At 46.4% G+C, this 20,264-nt stretch overlaps 2 protein-coding genes across 4 annotated transcripts in view; both read left to right on the forward strand.

The window, feature by feature from the left end:
• LOC136677079 (myocardial zonula adherens protein-like) overlaps positions 1–9,672 on the forward strand; it is a 27,572-nt gene extending 17,900 nt beyond the window's left edge. For 2 of the 3 annotated variants that reach the window (XM_066654471.1, XM_066654473.1), the window contains 9 exons: positions 408–521; positions 1,707–1,859; positions 2,071–2,196; positions 2,879–3,007; positions 4,078–4,169; positions 4,292–4,403; positions 4,506–4,589; positions 7,439–7,545; positions 8,034–9,672. In XM_066654471.1, the coding sequence (XP_066510568.1) occupies positions 408–521; positions 1,707–1,859; positions 2,071–2,196; positions 2,879–3,007; positions 4,078–4,169; positions 4,292–4,403; positions 4,506–4,589; positions 7,439–7,545; positions 8,034–8,376 (1,260 nt within the window). In that variant the 3' untranslated portion in view covers positions 8,377–9,672. The remainder of the gene's footprint in view (positions 1–407; positions 522–1,706; positions 1,860–2,070; positions 2,197–2,878; positions 3,008–4,077; positions 4,170–4,291; positions 4,404–4,505; positions 4,590–7,438; positions 7,546–8,033) is intronic. The other variant, XM_066654472.1, reaches the window with a different exon arrangement.
• Positions 9,673–10,395: 723 nt separating this feature from the next.
• Positions 10,396–16,373, forward strand: LOC136677080 (DNA-directed RNA polymerase II subunit GRINL1A-like). Its single transcript, XM_066654474.1, has 4 exons — positions 10,396–10,654; positions 12,908–13,456; positions 13,661–13,868; positions 15,577–16,373. Exons 1-4 carry the CDS (start codon positions 10,557–10,559, stop codon positions 15,712–15,714), a joined length of 993 nt encoding a protein of 330 aa, XP_066510571.1. The 5' UTR covers positions 10,396–10,556; the 3' UTR covers positions 15,715–16,373.
• Positions 16,374–20,264: the final 3,891 nt, after the last annotated feature.

Here is a 20,264-nt window from a genome sequence, read left to right on the forward strand (position 1 = left end):
GCGTGGGTTTCCTCCAGGTGCTCCGGTTTCCTCGCACAGTCCAAAAACACACGTTGGTAGGTGGATTGGCGACTCGAAAGTGTCCGTAGGTGTGAGTGTGTGTGTGAATGTGTGGTGTGTGTGTTGCCCTGAGAAGGACTGGCGCCCCCTCCCACCTTGCGCCCAATGATTCCAGGTAGGCTCTGGACCCACCACGACCCTGAACTGGATAAGGGTTACAGATATTGAATGAATGAATGAATGAAATGAAACTGTTTTGACTAACATTTTGTCTGTGTGTACATGTCCTGTTTGTATTCTCTTGTATGATCCATGGCACAATTTATTTGAGGGCATTTCACTGCTGAAATCAGGCTAGAGTTGCGATGCATTCTCTAACACAAAACCTATATCTCTGCACATTGCAGCTGGCGAACTCTCAGAGGCAATATCTGGAGGCGGAGGTGAAAACAGGAAGACAGGCCATGGAGAGTTTTGATCAGATGAACAGCTCTCTCATAACAGCCAACCTCGACCTTCAGGTACACCGTCCGAACCAGTACAACACAAGCCAGCACACAGTACATCCTCTGGACTAGAGTTAGACAGTGCGTTATATTATTAATATATTTTTAAATTTTTATTTCATCAGCTTCCCATTGATATTCCCAGTCACACAAAAGTCATAGAGGAGCATGTACTTCCTTTATAGCCCCTATACAGGCACATTCAGGTCAATAATGCAATATATGTATTAATAAATGCAGTATAACAAGCCTTAAATGTGGTCTTGTACCAACTGTAGCTCCCTATTAAATACAGTCAATACTCGAGACATGTTTTGCTTCTTTAATTTTGACCTGGTGCTATGAGGACAGTTAACACTTATGACCCCGAGAATGCATGTCCAAATCAGTGCATTGGCTTCAAGCACAAAGTACAGATACATTTTAGGCAGCAGAGTGGCATGCTTTAGCTATGCATCATACTGATAATGATTATAAATAGACGACATACAGGGGTCGGACAATGAAACTGAAACACCTGTCATTGTAGTGAGGGAGGTTTCATGGCTAAACTGGAGCAGCCTGGTGGCCAATCTTCATTAATTCCACATTGCACCAGTAAGACCACGTGCATCCAATGGTTCAAACATTGTGTCCTGAAGGCGGTGCCGTGTATCAGGACGACAACGCACCAATACACACAGCAAGACTGGTGAAGGACTGGTTTGATGAACATGAAAGTGAAGTTGAACATCTCCCATGGCCTGCACAGTCACCAGATCTAAATATTATTGAGCCACTTTGGGGTGTTTTGGAGGAGCGAGTCAGGAAACGTTTTCCTCCACCAGCATCACGTAGAGACCTGGCCACTATCCTGCAAGAAGAATGGCTTCAAATCCCTCTGACCACTGTGCAGGACTTGTGTATGTCATTCCCAAGACCAACTGACACTGTATCGGCCGTAAAAGGAGGCCCTACACCGTACTAATAAATTACTGTGGTCTAAAACCAGGTGTTTCAGTTTCATTGTCCAACCCCTGTATGTGGTTATGATATTTCTTGGTTATAAGGTTATGATCGATTTCTTGGCAGATCATCTATGTTTATCAAGATTAATAACTGAGTAATTAGGACTTGAAGGGGTTAAACTCCAGGCTTCAGATGTCTGTGCTGTGTTACTGAGTGTGTGTGTGTGCGTGTGTATATGTGTGTGTGTTGTAGAAAGCCCTGCTGGACAGCTGTAATGGTCGGGTGGTGAACAGAGATGAGATGAAGACTCTTCGCAGCTCCTTCGAGAAAACAGAGGAAAGACTGAGAGAAAGAGAGAGACAGCTGGCTGCAGCTCAAGCCGAAAACCAGGCGCTAAAACAACAGGTACCACACACACACATACACACACCTACAAACCCAGACACACATACCATACTCTTTTATACACCAGTATGTTTCTGCTTGGTTCATATAATATTATAATACACAGTTAAAGCCACCATAACACAGTTCTGTGATATTTATTAATCTCTACAAAGACTTAGATACACTCTTTAAAAATGGACTGTGTGTGTGTGTGTGTGTGTGTGTGTAGTTGGAGTCATCTCAGGAGGCCAGTGCCCAAGCTGTGAAGGAGATGAATGTTAAACTGCAGAAGCAGTATGAGGAGAAACTGCAGGAACAGCAGAGGAGGCACAGAGAAGAGATTCAAGCTCTACAGGTACACACTTTAACACAGGGATGTTCAAGGGCCACACTGGGATTTAACAGGCGGGCAGAGAGGTGGCGCCACCTAGTGGAATGCAAGATAATGCAGAAGAAAGGTGAAATGAATGCGGTTTTAGGACAATTTTGTAAATACTCAGAGAGCCAGATAAAACAGGGCCACCACTGCTATAACATTGAGCCATTACATATGCTCATAAACTGAAAAGGAAAATGACACACCTGAAGGCCCAAAAGAAGACAAAGACTGGACTGGGGTTGGATTGCATTGCTGCAGCAGGGCTTGAATTACTATTTCCTACAGTCGTAAACTCTGTCATACTCTGTATAGCCATTTGTACTGTAAAGACTTGCTATTTTTATTACAAAGTGGCATTGACAAACCCACCGTGGACCGTTTGTCACGGATCAGTACTGGCCTGAGGACCACCAGGTCCATTTCATGGTCCATAGCTTAGATGTTGAGAATCCCTGCTTTGTTTGACTGCAGCTCCCTCTAGTGGCACTTTAAAGTAAACAGACATTTGAGACGTTTTGAAAAAAGGGAGTGTCACCAAAAGCTCAAACTGAAAGTGAAGATCATTATGGAACAGAGGGTTCAACTCCTCGTTTTTTAGAAGCGTACACAGATGTAGGATGTGTTGAATGTGGCCGCTGTGTGTTCTGACCTCTCCCAGGCCCAGCTGGAGGAGTATATGAGGCGTCTGGAGGAGGCGGAGGAGAAGGTGAAGCACTTGGAGCAGGAGATTGCTCAGAGAGATCAGAGGATCATTGAAGTGGAGCGGCTGCTGGACTGTATGGCTCAGGTCTGTAGTCTTAAGTAGTGGCCTCTACATCACATGTTTGTAGCAGAGCAGGAAGTGGGAGAACAGAGGGTCCAATAGCGCCCCCTACAGTCATGACACTTTTATTACAACTGCTGAAACTGAAATACACTCTGGTCAAAAGTTTGTGGGCATTTATTTGAAAATGAAGGGCAGTAAAAGTAAGTTTATGCACCTTTTACCCCTCCTGCTTACACTTATCTTCATATATTAGCTGAGGGCGGAATGGTGGTGCAGCAGGTAAGTGTCGCAGTCACACAGCTCCAGGGACCTGGAGGTTGTGGGTTCGATTCCCACACCGGGTGACTGTCTGTGAGGAGTGTGGTGTGTTCTCCCTGTGTCTATGTGGGTTTCCTCCGGTTGACTGTCTGTGAGGAATGTGGTGTGTTCTCCTTGTGTCTGCATGGGTTTCCTCCGGGTGACTGTCTGTGAGGAGTGTGGTGTGTTCTCCCTGTGTCTGCGTGGGTTTCCTCCGGGTGACTGTCTGTGAGGAGTGTGGTGTGTTCTCCCTGTGTCTGCGTGGGTTTCCTCCGGGTGACTGTCTGTGAGGAGTGTGGTGTGTTCTCCCTGTGTCTGCGTGGGTTTCCTCTGGGTGCTCCGGGTTCCTCCCACAGTCCAAAAACACACGTTGGTAGGTGGATTGGCAACTCAAAAAGTGTCCGTAGGTGTGAGTGTGTGAGTGAATGTGTGTGTGTTGCCCTGTGAAGGACTGGCGCCCCCTCCAGGGTGTGTTCCCACCTTGCGCCCAGTGATTCCAGGTAGGCTCTGGACCCACCGCGACCTTGAACTGGATAAGGGTTACAGATAATGAATGAATGAATGAATGATTGATTTGAGCTGCCTCTGCTGGTAGGATGATTTAACTGCAACTGTTAAAAGATAATACTAAATGTAACAAGTTAAGAAAATATGTTAAAATGAAGCATAATAAACAGAGCAGCCCTGATTGTATCCTGATTTTTACCACTGCTTAAGACTGTAGCCTAAATTGCCTTCCACTCGATAGAAAACATTTTATATCTTGCATTCTTGTTTTTGTTTTTGTATTCCAGGAGAAGAGTCAGCTCACAGAGAAACTGTGCGACTGTGAAAAGCGTCTGCGGACCTTAAATGAAGACCAAGTAGACTCAGGCATTGTTAAAAAGTAAGCAGTGGTCTTCATTAGACATGTGGTGTTTAAATGGCTCATGTCCTACAGTTTTAATGTCATTTGCTAGATATGCACCAAAAAAAACATGCTTCTGATGACAGGGTGTTTCACTGCAGGTCCGAGCAGGTTCAGCTACAGAAAGAGGCATCAGAACTGAAAGAGAGAATAAAACACCTGAACGACATGGTGTTCTGCCAGCAGAGGAAGGTGAAGGGCATGATAGAGGAGGTGAGATAATATACGTCACACAGATATCGATATAGCTCGTGCTAAAATGATTCACTCTGTGTATTCATTAGTTTATTGAGTGTATTTTCTTCTCTTTTTAAGGTGGAATCTCTGAGGGCCAGTGTAGCCCAGAAGGACATGTACATATCAGAGCTGCTGGACAGGATTGCAATAGTGGAGTGTGAGGTAAACACAGTGGGAAAAGGTTGCATGTTTTTCTTTAGACTCCCACCTGCCTTGAATCATCCGAACATGCAGAGAATGCCACTGGACGGAGGATGACTGGAGCCTTCTGGAGCCCAACACTATTCTGCCTGCTGCTGTTTCCGGGTTTCATTTGCTTTTACTATCATTTCCCAACACTGCACTCTGAGAGAAACATGCCAAACAAAGTGTTTTGTACTGTGAAGTTTGACAACATTAAGGACTAGTGAGGCTTGTGTGAGTTCCCAAATAAATCAGAAAAACGCGGTAGCTTTTTAATGATTACGCCCCTCTAAATCATCTCAAATGCATATCACGGATACCATACGGACCAAGTGTATATTTCATTACACGACAGCTGATTAAATCATGTTTAAAGCTGGAAAGGGATCATCACTGGGGCCTTATAACAATATTAACATATCACACTTCAAACCAACTACATACTGTGAAGCAAGTTATTTATAGCTAAGGTGTCTTGAATGATCATGATATTATATATTTAACATATCGTGCCACCCCTAGTCGTCTAGTCACATGACCAACAAACCAGCTTCACAGCAAAGAACAGCATTATACGTTTGGCATGAAAAAGCTTTTACTCTGAAAAACAGTGTTACTTTGAATTTACTTGATTAAATGTGTCCGTAAGTTCCACATTAATGAAAAAAATGTAATCAACATTCATTTTATTCATTCAATCATTGTCTGTAACGCTTATCCAGTTCACGGTCGCGGTGGGTCCAGAGCCTACCTGGAATCATTGGGCGCAAGGCGGGAATACACCCTGGAGGGGGCACCAGTCCTTCACAGGGCAACACAGACACACACACATACACTCACACACTCACACCTACAGACACTTTTGAGTCGCCAATCCACCTACCAACATGTGTTTTTGGACTGTGGGAGGAAACCGGAGCACCCGGAGGATACCCACGCCGACACAGGGAGAACACACCACACACCTCACAGACATTCACCCGGAGGAAACCCACGCAGACACAGAGAGAACACACCACACTCCTCACAGACAGTCACCCGGAGGAAACCCACAAGGACACAGGGAGAACACACCACACTCCTCACAGACATTCACCCGGAGGATACCCACGCAGACACAGAGAGAACACACCACACACCTCACAGACATTCACCCGGAGGAAACCCACGGAGACACAGGGAGAACACACCACACTCCTCACAGACAGTCACCCGGAGGAAACCCACGCAGACACAGGGAGAACACACCACACTCCTCACAGACAGTCACCCGGAGGATACCCACGGAGACACAGGGAGAACACACCACACACCTCACAGACATTCACCCGGAAGAAACCCACACAGACAAAGAGAGAACACACCACACACCTCACAGACATTCACCCGGAGGATACCCACGCAGACACAGAGAGAACACACCACACACCTCACAGACATTCACCCGGAGGAAACCCACGGAGACACAGGGAGAACACACCACACTCCTCACAGACAGTCACCCGGAGGAAACCCACGCAGACACAGGGAGAACACACCACACTCCTCACAGACAGGCACCCGGAGGATACCCACGCAGACACAGAGAGAACACACCACGCTCCTCACAGACAGTCACCCGGAGGAAACCCACGCAGACACAGGGAGAACACACCACACTCCTCACAGACATTCACCCGGAGGATACCCACGCAGACACAGAGAGAACACACCACACACCTCACAGACATTCACCCGGAGGAAACCCACGCAGACACAGAGAGAACACACCACGCTCCTCACAGACAGTCACCCGGAGGAAACCCACGCAGACACAGGGAGAACACACCACACTCCTCACAGACAGTCACCCGGAGGATACCCACGCAGACACAGGGAGAACACACCACACACCTCACAGACATTCACCCGGAGGAAACCCACGCAGACACAGAGAGAACACACCACGCTCCTCACAGACAGTCACCCGGAGGAAACCCACGCAGACACAGGGAGAACACACCACACTCCTCACAGACAGTCACCCGGAGGATACCCACGCAGACACAGGGAGAACACACCACACTCCTCACAGACAGTCACCCGGAGGATACCCACGGAGACACAGGGAGAACACACCACACACCTCACAGACATTCACCCGGAGGAAACCCACGCAGACACAGAGAGAACACACCACGCTCCTCACAGACAGTCACCCGGAGGAAACCCACGCAGACACAGGGAGAACACACCACACTCCTCACAGACAGTCACCCGGAGGATACCCACGCAGACACAGGGAGAACACACCACACACCTCACAGACATTCACCCGGAGGAAACCCACGCAGACACAGAGAGAACACACCACGCTCCTCACAGACAGTCACCCGGAGGAAACCCACGCAGACACAGGGAGAACACACCACACTCCTCACAGACAGTCACCCGGAGGATACCCACGCAGACACAGGGAGAACACACCACACACCTCACAGACATTCACCCGGAGGAAACCCACGCAGACACAGAGAGAACACACCACGCTCCTCACAGACAGTCACCCGGAGGAAACCCACGCAGACACAGGGAGAACACACCACACTCCTCACAGACAGTCACCCGGAGCGGGAATCGAACCCACAACCTCCAGGTCCCTGGAGCTGTGTGACTGCTATACTTCATTAATGTGGAACCAATGCACATTTGAACCAAGTACATTTTTAAAGCAACATTTATTCAGTGTATGGACAAGTCCTGTGAGCTTGTCTGATTGTTTCTGTCTCTGATCGTGTGGATTCCGGTCTGACTCTCATCTGACTGCTGTGGTCTGCTCCTTCTCCTAGAATAATGAGTTAGAAGACAAGCTGAAGTATTTTATGTCTGTACAGAGCGCAAAAGAGAAAAAGCCCCTCACCAGAGACATCGGAGTTGGCTGTGACTTCCCCATCAGGTAATTACTGCTCCATCACCTTATCCACAGAGAACTATCATACCCCACTGCTTTAGTTTCTCTCAGATATGGAGAGAGTGGGCATATCATTTAATGTCCACAACAGTCCCAGCACCCACAACCTCCAGGCCCCTGGAGCTGTGTGACTGCGACACTACCTGTGAGGAGTTGGTGTGTTCTCCCCGTGTCCGCGTGGGTTTCCTCCGGGTGCTCCGGTTTCCTCCCACAGTCCAAAAACACACGTTGCAGGTGGATTGGCGACTCGAAAGTGTCCGTAGGTGTGAGTGAATGTGTGTGTGTGTCTGTGTTGCCCTGTGAAGGACTGGCGTCCCCTCCAGGGTGTATTCCCGCCTTGCGCCCAATGATTCCAGGTAGGCTCTGGACCCCCCGCGACCCTAAATTGGATAAGCGGTTACAGATAATGGATGGATGGATGGAACAGTCCCAGCAGCTTCAGAATTACCTTTCATATGTGTTTTCCTTTACAGCCAAACGGACCCTCGGGTCTCTGAGGCTCCAATCCTGACAAGACCAGCTCCACCAACCCCGAGACTCCCAAGCAGACTTGACTACAGTCTACTGCGATACACGCCTCTACAGTACAGCAGCTATCTCTCTTCACAGACACGGGAAATTGCAACCAGTACGACAGAAAACACAACGGAATCCTGTCAAGCTGAAACCTGTGCTGAAGAAATAACATCATCAACTTCGTCATCATCAAACTCAGAACTGTCGACCTTAAGTAACCGAGCCAGGACGAGCCCCTCCAGAATCTACACACCTTTCATGAAGCTAATGGAGATCACAGCGAAAATAAATATAGATTGAGTCAAGTACATGAAGTGATGTAAAGCTTTGAAGCGTTTGTATTTTTCCTGTTCATTTTGTAACGTATAAATTATCTCCCGATCTGTGAATAAATTATTATATTATTTTAATAGCCAGTTTAATGCACTTTCCACCCTTTTGTTTACAAATATATTTCATTGTATGGTTTTCAGTGAGGAATGTTTTAAAGCCTTTTAAGTTTTAGATATTTTTTTTTCTTTCTTTACAATATTTTGGCTAGCTTACTGAAATATAATTTTGTGTAAAATCTTTTCACGTTTTACACATTCAGTGCTTAATACTTTGGGTCTTACACTGCACTGCGAGAGTCGATGTGGTGCCTAAAGGGGAATTCCATCAAATATTTTAAATTTTTACCTGATTAAATTGTCATTATGTAAAAAAAATGTCATTATGTCTAGTTTAATGTAAAACGCTGTTTGAGAATAGTTCCAAATTGTATTATTAGGGGCGGCACTGTGGCGCAGCAGGTGGTGTCACACAGCTCCAGGGACCTGGAGGTTGTGGGTTCGATTCCCGCTCCGGGTGACTGTCTGTGAGGAGTGTGGTGTGTTCTGTCTGTGTCTGCGTGGGTTTCCTCCGGGTGACTGTCTGTGAGGAGTGTGGTGTGTTCTCTCTGTGTCTGCGTGGGTTTCCTCCGGGTGACTGTCTGTTAGGAGTGTGGTGTGTTCTCTCTGTGTCTGCGTGGGTTTCCTCCGGGTGACTGTCTGTTAGGAGTGTGGTGTGTTCTCTCTGTGTCTGCGTGGGTTTCCTCCGGGTGCTCCCACAGTCCAAAAACACACGTTAGTAGGTAGATTGGCGACTCAAAAGTGTCCGTAGGTGTGAGTGTGTGAGTGAGTGTGTGTTGCCCTGTGAAGGACTGGCGCCCCCTCCAGGGTGTATTCCCGCCTTGCGCCCAATGATTCCAGATAGGCTCTGGACCCACCGCAACCCTGAACTGGATAAGACTTACAGATAATGGATGGTATTAATAGGAACCAGATATCTGAGACTTCTGCAGAGAAAACAATTAAAAGGTTACGAATCCGCACCCTGATATCTGAGACATTGCTTTACAGTGGCTTTGAGATAAAGTCAATAATTTTTTTATTCACCCATTAACGTTTTCACAATAAACTCCTAGGAATCACCTACATTTCAACAGCTGAATTATGCAAAACTTTAGAAAAATTGGTGGAGTTCCCCTTCAGTGTAAGTGTTGCCAGACCATTTTCACTGCCAGACCCCTCCACACTGCCAGTGTAAGAGTGTATTTCTGAGGGAAGTCCAGTAATAAAGAGATTATTCCAAAAGTCTGAGCTTCTGACCGGATCATTCTTAAGAACAATCTTCTATAATAACTACTGTAGCGCCATCTAGAGGAAAGCAAGAGATATCACAAAGCTATATTACAACACAACACAATATACACTGCTAAATAATACCAATGACTCTAGAAATACTAGCTTTCAACAGTCATTGATTTATACACATTTTAAATATTTAATCAATATCTTACTCTGTGCTGTACTTAACAAGAAATTAGATTCAGTAGTGAAAAACAAGGAGCCCTGATTTTAACCCTTCAAAAATAACGTAAGTTGAAAGATAAGGGCGGAGGCAAACGACGTCTGAGGGCTGTTTGGGGTTTGTTTTTATCACCCAAATAAGTTCCTAGCTAACACGCTCCACTTAAAACTCACTTTAACGTTCATAAACACTACAAAACATATTCATTAATGAAAATACGGCGTCAGGTTCGTGTTTGTTTTGTCCATTATGTTAAACAGCGAATATAAGTATGAAGTCGAATCAGGAAATATATGTTTTAATGATAAATCCCGGGTTTTTAAAAATATAGATATTTGTATGAACAGAATTTGAATAAAATTTAATATATTAAAAATTAGAAAATAAATAAGAGGAATGAATCAATGTGCAAACGTATTTTAACTTAGAATAATTTATTTGAAATCCGGTTGAGAGCGAGTTTGGACTTTTATTTTGAAAATGAAGCACTCTGTGCCTGTGTCCTGTAGCTGTGAGTGGTGTGTGTTGATCTGTGATGGTGGTCTGTTTTGGGAGCTTTAGATGGTGGGTTTGTGGTATATTTGTGGTATTAGAGCTGTGAAGAGTTTACAGTTTGTGAAGGTGCTGTATGTGTTCGGGCCGGTGCAGTGATGTGGGGTTTAGGGGGTCTTCAGGGAGAGTTGAGCAGCAGGAGCAGAGAGCAGCTCCTGGAGACACTCAGCAGACAGGAGAAGTTACTCAGTAACAAGTAAGAGTGTATCCTCATTTTCTCATATATATTTACTCTCTCTCTCTCTCTCTCTCTCTCTCTCAGCCTTAAAACGGCTCTGTGAACGTCCGGTCTCAGCCTGAATAATAGGGCTGTCCGATAAATCTACTCTAGTCATTATCGCGATAATAACCGTTACGGTGCTGATATCTTATTGAGTCAGTTGTAAAAATAATTTAAAGCTCAATTTCTTACATAAAAAAAATAATAGAGAATTAAACGTAAGCAAATGGTCATCCCTAATGATTTTTTTTTTCTTAACCATTTAAAAAAATATTTTGTAAGTTGTTGATTTCTTCTAATTTCCTATGCTTTGTTTTTACATTTCTTGCTGCTTGATTTTCACTGAACAGACTTTTGAACTTGCTGTCGGTTTTGCTGTTACACCGCAGCTTTAAATTTGAGTGACAGCTCAGTCCTCCAGACGGCATTCAGTTCATCCAGTGCATGTATTTTGATTGGAGCACTGAGCTGTCACTCAAAACTCATTAGCCAATGGGAATCACTCCTGAGAAAACCTGCCCACGTAAGAGGTGGTGATAATCAGGTCAGTGATAATGAAGCAGAGAGCACTGTAAATAAAAAGACATTATATTAACTCAGTCAAAGCCAATAGTTTACACAATAACAAATAATTGTTGTGTTATAAGCATTATGTTTAATTTTTATTCTCTCTAAAATTCTTATATATTCTTGATATTTACCATTTTTTCAAATTTTTTAAAGCACAAAATATTTTTAAGGGCCATATCACCCACCCCTACTCTTTAATACAGCTAAAGGAAGAAGAGAATGAGGGATTAAAAAAAAGGTACATTGTACTCCTCTCTCCAGTGTGCTCTCTTGAGGACTCCTACAACTGTAGACAGGTAGTGCACATTCATGTGCGTTGGGAGGTGGCCTTGAAAGTAATGCTGATGGTAGAGGGTGGGTTTGTTCTAGGGCTGGACGATATGGCCAATATTTATATTTCTAAATTTCAGTTGATATGATATAATTACCTTATCGATATAAACAACATAAAAGCCACAGATAAACAGCCTGGAACAAACAGGAAACATGACATAACCCTCAAACATTCATTATCTGTAACCCTTATCCAGTTCAGGGTCGCGGTGGGTCCAGAGCCTACCTGGAATCATTGGGTGCAAGGCGGGAATACACCCTGGAGGGGGCGCCAGTCCTTCACAGGGCAACACAGACACACACACATTCACTCACACACTCACACCTACGGACACTTTTGAGTCACCAATCCACCTACCAACGTGTGTTTTTGGACTGTGGGAGGAAACCCACACAGACACAGGGAGAACACTCCACACTCCTCACAGACAGTCACCCGGAGGAAACCCACGCAGACACAGGGAGAACACACCACACTCCTCACAGACATTCACCCGGAGGAAACTCACGCAGTCACAGAGAGAACACACCACACTCCTCACAGACAGTCACCCGGAGGAAACCCACGCAGACACAGAGAGAACACACCACACTCCTCACAGACAGTCACCCGGAGGAAACTCACGCAGTCACAGAGAGAACACACCACACTCCTCACAGACAGTCACCCGGAGGAAACCCACGCAGACACAGGGAGAGCACACCACACTCCTCACAGACAGTCACCTGGAGGAAACCCACGCAGATACAGGGAGAACACACCACACTCCTCACAGACAGTCACCCGGAGGAAACCCACGCAGACACAGGGAGAACACACCACACTCTTCACAGACAGTCACCCGGAGCGGGAATCAAACCCACAACCTCCAGGTCCCTGGAGCTATGTGACTGTGACACACTACCTGCTGCACCACCGTGCTGCCCACACTCAAACTTAAACAACTACATTGTTAAATTGAGGGCAGTGAACTGGGCAGCGCTTTGTAATGAAGTCAGTCAGTGACAGATGCTGTAAATGATGTGCACTGAAAATCTGAAAATGTGTTTAAAAAAGTATCATTGTTATTAGAACATTTTATATTGCGATATATATTGATATTGAATTATTGTCCAACCCTAATTTGTTGTCATGGATATTTTCAAAACCTAATTCCTATTTGCTGGTTTCTACAAATGTACATATTCCATCGTTAAAGGGGGCGGTGGCGGTGGTGGTTCTCTTTAAGTGAGAGCTGGAGAACACAGTAGGAAGTGAAAATGTTGTGGATAATACCTTCCCTACAATCACATTTAATGTTATTTTTCCTGAAAATGTCTCCACAGGAGGTTCATTCAAACTCTTCCTGATAAGGGCAAGAAGATTAATGAATTTGTGGAGAAAGTGCGCCAGGCACTTAAAGACTTGGAAGAAGAGGAGAAGAAGAAAGCCGGTTTATCTGCGATTGGAACAGAATTTCAGGCCAAATACCAGCAGGCTTTTACTCAGCGCAGGCATGTGGCCTCAGACACATTGTGTTCTGAGAGAGGAACTCTTAAAAACAAGGAACAGTCAGTAGAGTGTGTGAACCCATCCGACATGGTGGGAGCCAGTAGCCGTTTGGAGGCTCCAAGGTCCCTCAAAGAAAGCACTGAAACTCTTGAGGCTTCCAGTAGAGAGACAGCCTCCTCTTTAACCGCTGACGGCGCAGGAGACACTGACCTCACTGAAGTGTTTAAACGGCTCACTCTGTCAGAGGAAAACACCGGCCCATCCAAAAACTCGCCTCCTAGAAATCCCTTTTCTGCCACACAGTCTCAGAAGAAGCTCCATTACATAGACGTCTTGGAGAAATCAGAGACCAATGTGAGAAAGGCAAGATACAAACCAAATCAGTGAGTACTTACATATAATACACACTACAGTTTTTCCACACACAACAAACAAAGGGTGCAAAAATGCCTCTGAAATATTCATATATTTATATCCATTGCATCATTTACAGTTGTATGCTCTTTAAAGGGAGAGTGCTAAAATGCCCAATGTAAAAGGAACGCTTACCCACTTAGAGTTATTACAATGTGTTTCTTTTGTCTCAGACTACCTTTAAAATCTGGTTCTTCCTCGCCTGGTCAGTCTTCTGGAAGTACAACTCCACTCTCTGCTGAGGCTCGGAGACAGAGGGACAGAAAGCACCTGGATGACATCACTGCCGCTAAACTTCCTCCACTGCACCACAGTCCAGCCCAGCTTCTCTCCCTGGAGGAGTCAGTCACTCTCCTGCAAGAACAGACTAGAAAACAGCAGGTAAATCAAAGTCATTTGTCATACGCTGTTTGCTATATGGGCGGCACGGTGGCGCAGCAGGTAGGTGTCGCAGTCACACAGCTCCAGGGGCCTGGAGATTGTGGGTTTCCTCCGGTTGACTGTCTGTGAGGAGTGTGGTGTGTTCTCCCTGTGTCTGCGTGGGTTTCCTCCGGTTGACTGTCTGTGAGGAGTGTGGTGTGTTCTCCCTGTGTCTGCGTGGGTTTCCTCCGGGTGAGTGTCTGTGAGGAGTGTGGTGTGTTCTCCCTGTGTCTGCATGGGTTTCCTCCGGGTGACTGTCTGTGAGGAGTGTGATGTGTTCTCCCTGTGTCTGCGTGGGTTTCCTCCAGTTGACTGTCTGTGAGGAGTGTGGTGTGTTCTCCCTGTGTCTGCGTGGGTTTCCTCCGGTTGACTGTCTGTGAGGAGTGTGGTGTGTTCTCCCTGTGTCTGCGTGGGTTTCCTCCGGGTGACTGTCTGTGAGGTGAGGAGTGTGGTGTGTTCTCCCTGTGTCTGCGTGGGTTTCCTCCGGGTGACTGTCTGTGAGGAGTGTGGTGTGTTCTCCCTGTGTCTGCGTGGGTTTCCTCCAGGTGACTGTCTGCGAGGAGTGTGGTGTGTTCTCCCTGTGTCTGCGTGGGTTTCCTCCGGTTGACTGTCTGTGAGGAGTGTGGTGTGTTCTCCCTGTGTCTGCGTGGGTTTCCTCCGGTTGACTGTCTGTGAGGAGTGTGGTGTGTTCTCCCTGTGTCTGCGTGGGTTTCCTCCGGTTGACTGTCTGTGAGGAGTGTGGTGTGTTCTCCCTGTGTCTGCGTGGGTTTCCTCCAGGTGACTGTCTGTGAGGAGTTGGTGTGTTCTCTCTGTGTCTGCGTGGGTTTCCTCCGGGTGACTGTCTGTGAGGAGTGTGGTGTGTTCTCCCTGTGTCTGTGTGGGTTTCCTCCGGGTGACTGTCTGTGAGGAGTGTGGTGTGTTCTCCCTGTGTCTGCGTGGGTTTCCTCCAGGTGACTGTCTGCGAGGAGTGTGGTGTGTTCTCCCTGTGTCTGCGTGGGTTTCCTCCGGTTGACTGTCTGTGAGGAGTGTGGTGTGTTCTCCCTGTGTCTGCGTGGGTTTCCTCCGGTTGACTGTCTGTGAGGAGTGTGGTGTGTTCTCCCTGTGTCTGCGTGGGTTTCCTCCGGTTGACTGTCTGTGAGGAGTGTGGTGTGTTCTCCCTGTGTCTGCGTGGGTTTCCTCCAGGTGACTGTCTGTGAGGAGTTGGTGTGTTCTCTCTGTGTCTGCGTGGGTTTCCTCCGGGTGACTGTCTGTGAGGAGTGTGGTGTGTTCTCCCTGTGTCTGTGTGGGTTTCCTCCGGGTGACTGTCTGTGAGGAGTGTGGTGTGTTCTCCCTGTGTCTGCGTGGGTTTCCTCCAGTTGACTGTCTGTGAGGAGTGTGGTGTGTTCTCCCTGTGTCTGCGTGGGTTTCCTCCGGATGCTCTGGTTTCCTCCCACAGTCCAAAAACACACGTTGGTAGGTGGATTGGTGACTCAAAAGTGTGTGTGTGTGTGTGTTGCCCTGTGAAGGACTGGCGCCCCCTCAACTGCACATCTCAGTTTTCTCAGCAGGTGTTCATTGTGAACAAAGCAGGCCGTCACTGGCCGGTTTACTTAGGGTCCAGCTTTTGTTGATATACTAAAATGTACGTGTTTATATGAGGTTTTTTTTTCTTTCTTTGTGTGTTTTTCAGGAGTTGCAGGCCAAGCTGGCTGCCCAGAAGCTGGCAGATGGTCTCACTATTAGTATGAGCAGCTACAATCCTGAAGGTGGCACTCTAGCTACATACAAGGAAATGCATGACGACGTCGATCTCTCAGATGTAGACTGATGCAGAGGCGGGTGTGACTAGGAGTGCTTTGAGTCCAGCGTTACTACCTGAGCTCCTACCTCAGCATAAACAGAGAGAGTGAGAGAGTGTGTGTTTCAGGGGAAAACCACCTGGACCGGAATACACAGCATGAACCGCTTTTTATGGCATCTTCCAAACAGGTGTGTCCTGGAACTGAATCACAAAGACGTTTATTCAGTGGGTTTAAGTACAGAATGTTTCAGATAATGACAAACCTACAGTTTAAAAGTGTCTGACTGCTAATGTGCTGAAGAACAGACTTCTCTGTCATCACTTGTTTATCTGTCCTATAAATATTGGATGATCATTGGCAACTTGTAATAATTTTATGCTTTTATTTATACTTAGTTTATTAAAAAACACAACTTGCAATAGAATCCAAAGGCAGTGGCTTCCTGTCTCTCCATTGGCTTCTATTGTAAGCACACTTTGAAAAAAATGGTGTATTCTGTATTGCACAGAAATGCATATTTCCTTTTAATTTTCCCTCCTGTGAAGTCCCTAATTAACTTGTGGCGAGGTTATTAACCCATTCTGAGCTGTGTCAGGTCTGTGAACCGTGTTTCAGTTTCAGAAAATAAGAACAATGTGAATAACAACACAATTTTTTTTCAAAAACCTAGTCAAAATAAATAATATTGCCAGCGTAATCCTGTGATCTGACCTGTCGATTTTTACCCTCTGTTCCCAAAAATCTCAGCCCCAGAGGAGCCAATGTGGAAGCACTTAAAGGAATGTCATATGAGAGCAACAACAACAACACGAGAGAAGTTTAATTTCTGAAAATGTTTTGTTAACCCTCCCCTCGGTTTGATTAGAGTAGAGAGGCGGTCATCTTTAAAGCCTGTGATGTTATCAGTGCAGAAATCTGTGACATGTCTCCAGTGATTAATATATGCAGTGTGAGATACTGGAGCTTGAAAGAATTGGCCCAATTACCGAATTACATCTGGACTGCATTTAGATCGTGTTACCGTGGCGAGTGGTAGAGCGTGATGGGATGGCAGCAGACAGACATGACATACGGCGAATACAATTCCCGCTTTTAACGTGCAGATAAGAAACGCCAAAGGCCACAAAACCCTCCAGCTTTCATTCACAGTAAATCTCTCCAACCCTCTTAATGTCAGAGGGGCATTTCTTTAAGGAGGGTTCAGGAATCTTAATTAGGACGCTGGAAGAGGAGTGTTATTGAAGTTTTTTTGACGTTTTGCCCGAAAGTTGTGAGGAGAAAGGACTCCATACGTGGAGACACAGGCATCGGTTTAGCTCTGTGCAAGTCAAAGGCCTAAATCCTCACATTCTTGCCTCAGTCTGGGTCTCTGTGTTACGTAATCGTACATAGATTTGCTCATGTGGTTTCTAACACTGTTATCTAAGACTATTACCTAGAGATGCAAAAATGCTGACATTGTCTTACAGACATGACATTATTTTGAGTTCTGAGACAGCAACAATGCACTGGTTTCAAAAAAATGACCAGTGAATGTGAAATTGCTGAAGTAAAAGCAGATTAGTTAGAATCAGTGTGTTCTCCCCGTGTCTGCGTGGGTTTCCTCCGGGTGACTCTCTGTGAGGAGTGTGGTGTGTTCTCTCTGTGTCTGCGTGGGTTTCCTCCGGGTGACTGTCTGTGAGGAGTGTGGTGTGTTCTCCCTGTGTATGCGTGGGTTTCCTCCGGGTGACTGTCTGTGAGGAGTGTGGAGTGTTCTCCCCGTGTCTGCGTGGGTTTCCTCCGGGTGACTCTCTGTGAGGAGTGTGGTGTGTTCTCTCTGTGTCTGCGTGGGTTTCCTCCGGGTGACTGTCTGTGAGGAGTGTGGTGTGTTCTCCCTGTGTCTGCGTGGGTTTCCTCCGGGTGACTGTCTGTGAGGAGTGTGGTGTGTTCTCCCTGTGTATGCGTGGGTTTCCTCCGGGTGACTGTCTGTGAGGAGTGTGGTGTGTTCTCTCTGTGTCTGCGTGGGTTTCCTCCGGGTGACTGTCTGTGAGGAGTTGGTGTGTTCTCTCTGTGTCTGTGTGTGTTTCCTCCGGGTGACTGTCTGTGAGGAGTGTGGTGTGTTCTCCCTGTGTCTGTGTGGGTTTCCTCCGGGTGACTGTCTGTGAGGAGTTGGTGTGTTCTCTCTGTGTCTGCGTGGGTTTCCTCCGGGTGACTGTCTCTGAGGAGTCGGTGTGTTCTCTCTGTGTCTGCGTGGGTTTCCTCCGGTTGACTGTCTGTGAGGAGTGTGGTGTGTTCTCCCTGTGTCTGCGTGGGTTTCCTCCAGGTGACTGTCTGTGAGGAGTTGGTGTGTTCTCATTGTGTCTGCTCGGGTTTCCTCCGGGTGACTGTCTGTGAGGAGTGTGGTGTGTTCTCCCTGTGTCTGTGTGGGTTTCCTCCGGGTGACTGTCTGTGAGGAGTGTGGTGTGTTCTCCCTGTGTCTGCGTGGGTTTCCTCCAGGTGACTGTCTGTGAGGAGTGTGGTGTGTTCTCCCTGTGTCTGCGTGGGTTTCCTCCGGGTGACTGTCTGTGAGGAGTGTGGTGTGTTCTCCCTGTGTCTGTGTGGGTTTCCTCCGGGTGACTGTCTGTGAGGAGTCGGTGTGTTCTCTCTGTGTCTGCGTGGGTAATATAGAAACTGCTTCAGTCTCACCAGTGTGTGATATGGATAGTGGGGATAATTTGGAAAATGTTTTGGTTTCATTTCAAATGTTCAGATTTTATATGCACTGGTATTTAATAACACTCCTGAAGCAGTCATTGTGTTACATTAATTAATTCATTTATTAATTAATGGTCTGTAACCACTTATCCAGGTTAGCATCGCGGTGGGTCCAGAGCCTAGCTGGAATCACTAGGCGCAATGTGGGAGCACACCCCGGAGGGGGCGCCAATCCATTGCAGGGTGACACACTCACACCTATGGACACTTTTGAGTAGGAAACTGGAGCATCTGGAGGAAAGCCACACGGACACAGGGAGAACACACCAAACTAACCCTAACTCTACCCCATTGTGTTACACAGTTGTGAAATAAATAGGCTTTTTATTTCCCCTTTTCCACAAAAACACTAGCATTTTGTTGTGCCAGAGATCACCGAGAGGTCAAGGCTTAGTCGCTCCTGTGCAAAAACAACAACTGCGTAATACACCAAATGTGTCTTGTCTGATCCACAACAGTAGGCAGGAGAGGAGAGCTCTGACTTTTTCAGCTGAAGTATTGCCTTAAAATGGTAATGCCACCGAACGACTTCACGTCGTAATGAGTCAATTACCCACAAATGTGGATAAATCGTTGGAATTCCGTTTTAAGGGAGCTTTGGGAGTCTTCATCAGCTCTGGGAGAGGAGTGTGATTGAAGGGAAAGTGAGTGGAAGCTCCAGTCTGCACCGATGCTCTGTGATAACCTCCGCTGATTGCTGCCCGTGTCGTGTAACACACACATCTGCACGTTTGTGTTTATAGCGTTCAGTTTGACGAGCTCCAGAGCGCTCCTACCTCCCGTAATAAATATGTCAGACTTGTCCAGGAAGGATCTTCTCTGCACTGGTGTTAATTAAAGCCCACCTTGCTTTAGAGGAGCACGGAGGCTGTTACCAATTACCCGTCCGGATCGGTCGTTTCTCATCCTGTGCTGATGCGGCTGATACGGGCTGGAATCGAGCGTCTGATTCCGAAGCCAGATCCTTTAACTCGTTGGGTTTCTTGGCAGTGGTTTGTGCTCGCAGCCAGCTCCACACCCATGGCCTCAGATTAATAAACTGCTGGAGGAGTCTGTTAGTGATTTTCTCCTAACAGCCACGTCCAAAATCACATCTCCTCTGGGGCCTGGGAATAACCTGCGCGTAGTGAATGGGAATAAAACAATAGTATATAATTTCCGAGAATGTATTTTTAAGAACTCGCCAGCGTGGCATTATGTTGAGATCACATGATGTATACATTGGCATTTGTCTCCGTTTCAACTATCAGGGGAGCAACTGCATTCTTTCCATCGTGAGGTTTCAAACTCTGAGGTCATTTTTGCTTTCATCCACAGTGTTTTACTTTTTAAAAAAAAGCCTCCTTGGTTTTCAAAGAGGAAGGTGAAATAATGCAGCGTTGGGTTTTACTTCCTGCAGCTTGAGTTTCACTCTATATCTCTTCCAGCCAATTAAACCCATCTCTGTCTCTTCACTCGGACACAATTGAATTACATCCTCCAGGTTTCCCCTGCCTTCTTTTTTTTTTATTAGTGTTTTGATTTACGTGTCCTTCCTGAAGTATATGTGTCAGTGTCTATTTCCTTGTGGAATGTGAGAGGCATTTTGGTTCTGCTTCACTGGGGACCTGCTTTCATGGCAAATATTGGCTGCCCTCAGAGCGGGACACACATATAAAGCATGGACACGTCTCACTGTGCTTAATAAATTAAGAGAAGACTGTTTCATGACACGTATTTCTACTTAAACCTTCTGTGTCACTGAATTACGTCTCAAAAGACCTAGTCCTACGGTAGTTTACGTTTAGACGTGTGTCGGCCCTGCTGCTGCAGACCCCAACTACTGATCAGGTATTTTATGGGT

The sequence above is a fragment of the Hoplias malabaricus genome, chromosome X2 (assembly GCF_029633855.1).
Source record: "Hoplias malabaricus isolate fHopMal1 chromosome X2, fHopMal1.hap1, whole genome shotgun sequence".
NCBI lineage: Eukaryota > Metazoa > Chordata > Actinopteri > Characiformes > Erythrinidae > Hoplias > Hoplias malabaricus.

Coding starts and splice junctions, on each gene's coding strand:
- LOC136677080 (XM_066654474.1), top strand. CDS start 10,557: ATGTGGGGTTTAGGGGGTCTTCAGGGAGAGTTGAGCAGCAGGAGCAGA. Junction 10,655..12,907: donor GAGAAGTTACTCAGTAACAA/GTAAGAGTGTAT, acceptor ATGTCTCCACAG/GAGGTTCATTCAAACTCTTC. Junction 13,869..15,576: donor AACAGACTAGAAAACAGCAG/GTAAATCAAAGT, acceptor TGTGTTTTTCAG/GAGTTGCAGGCCAAGCTGGC.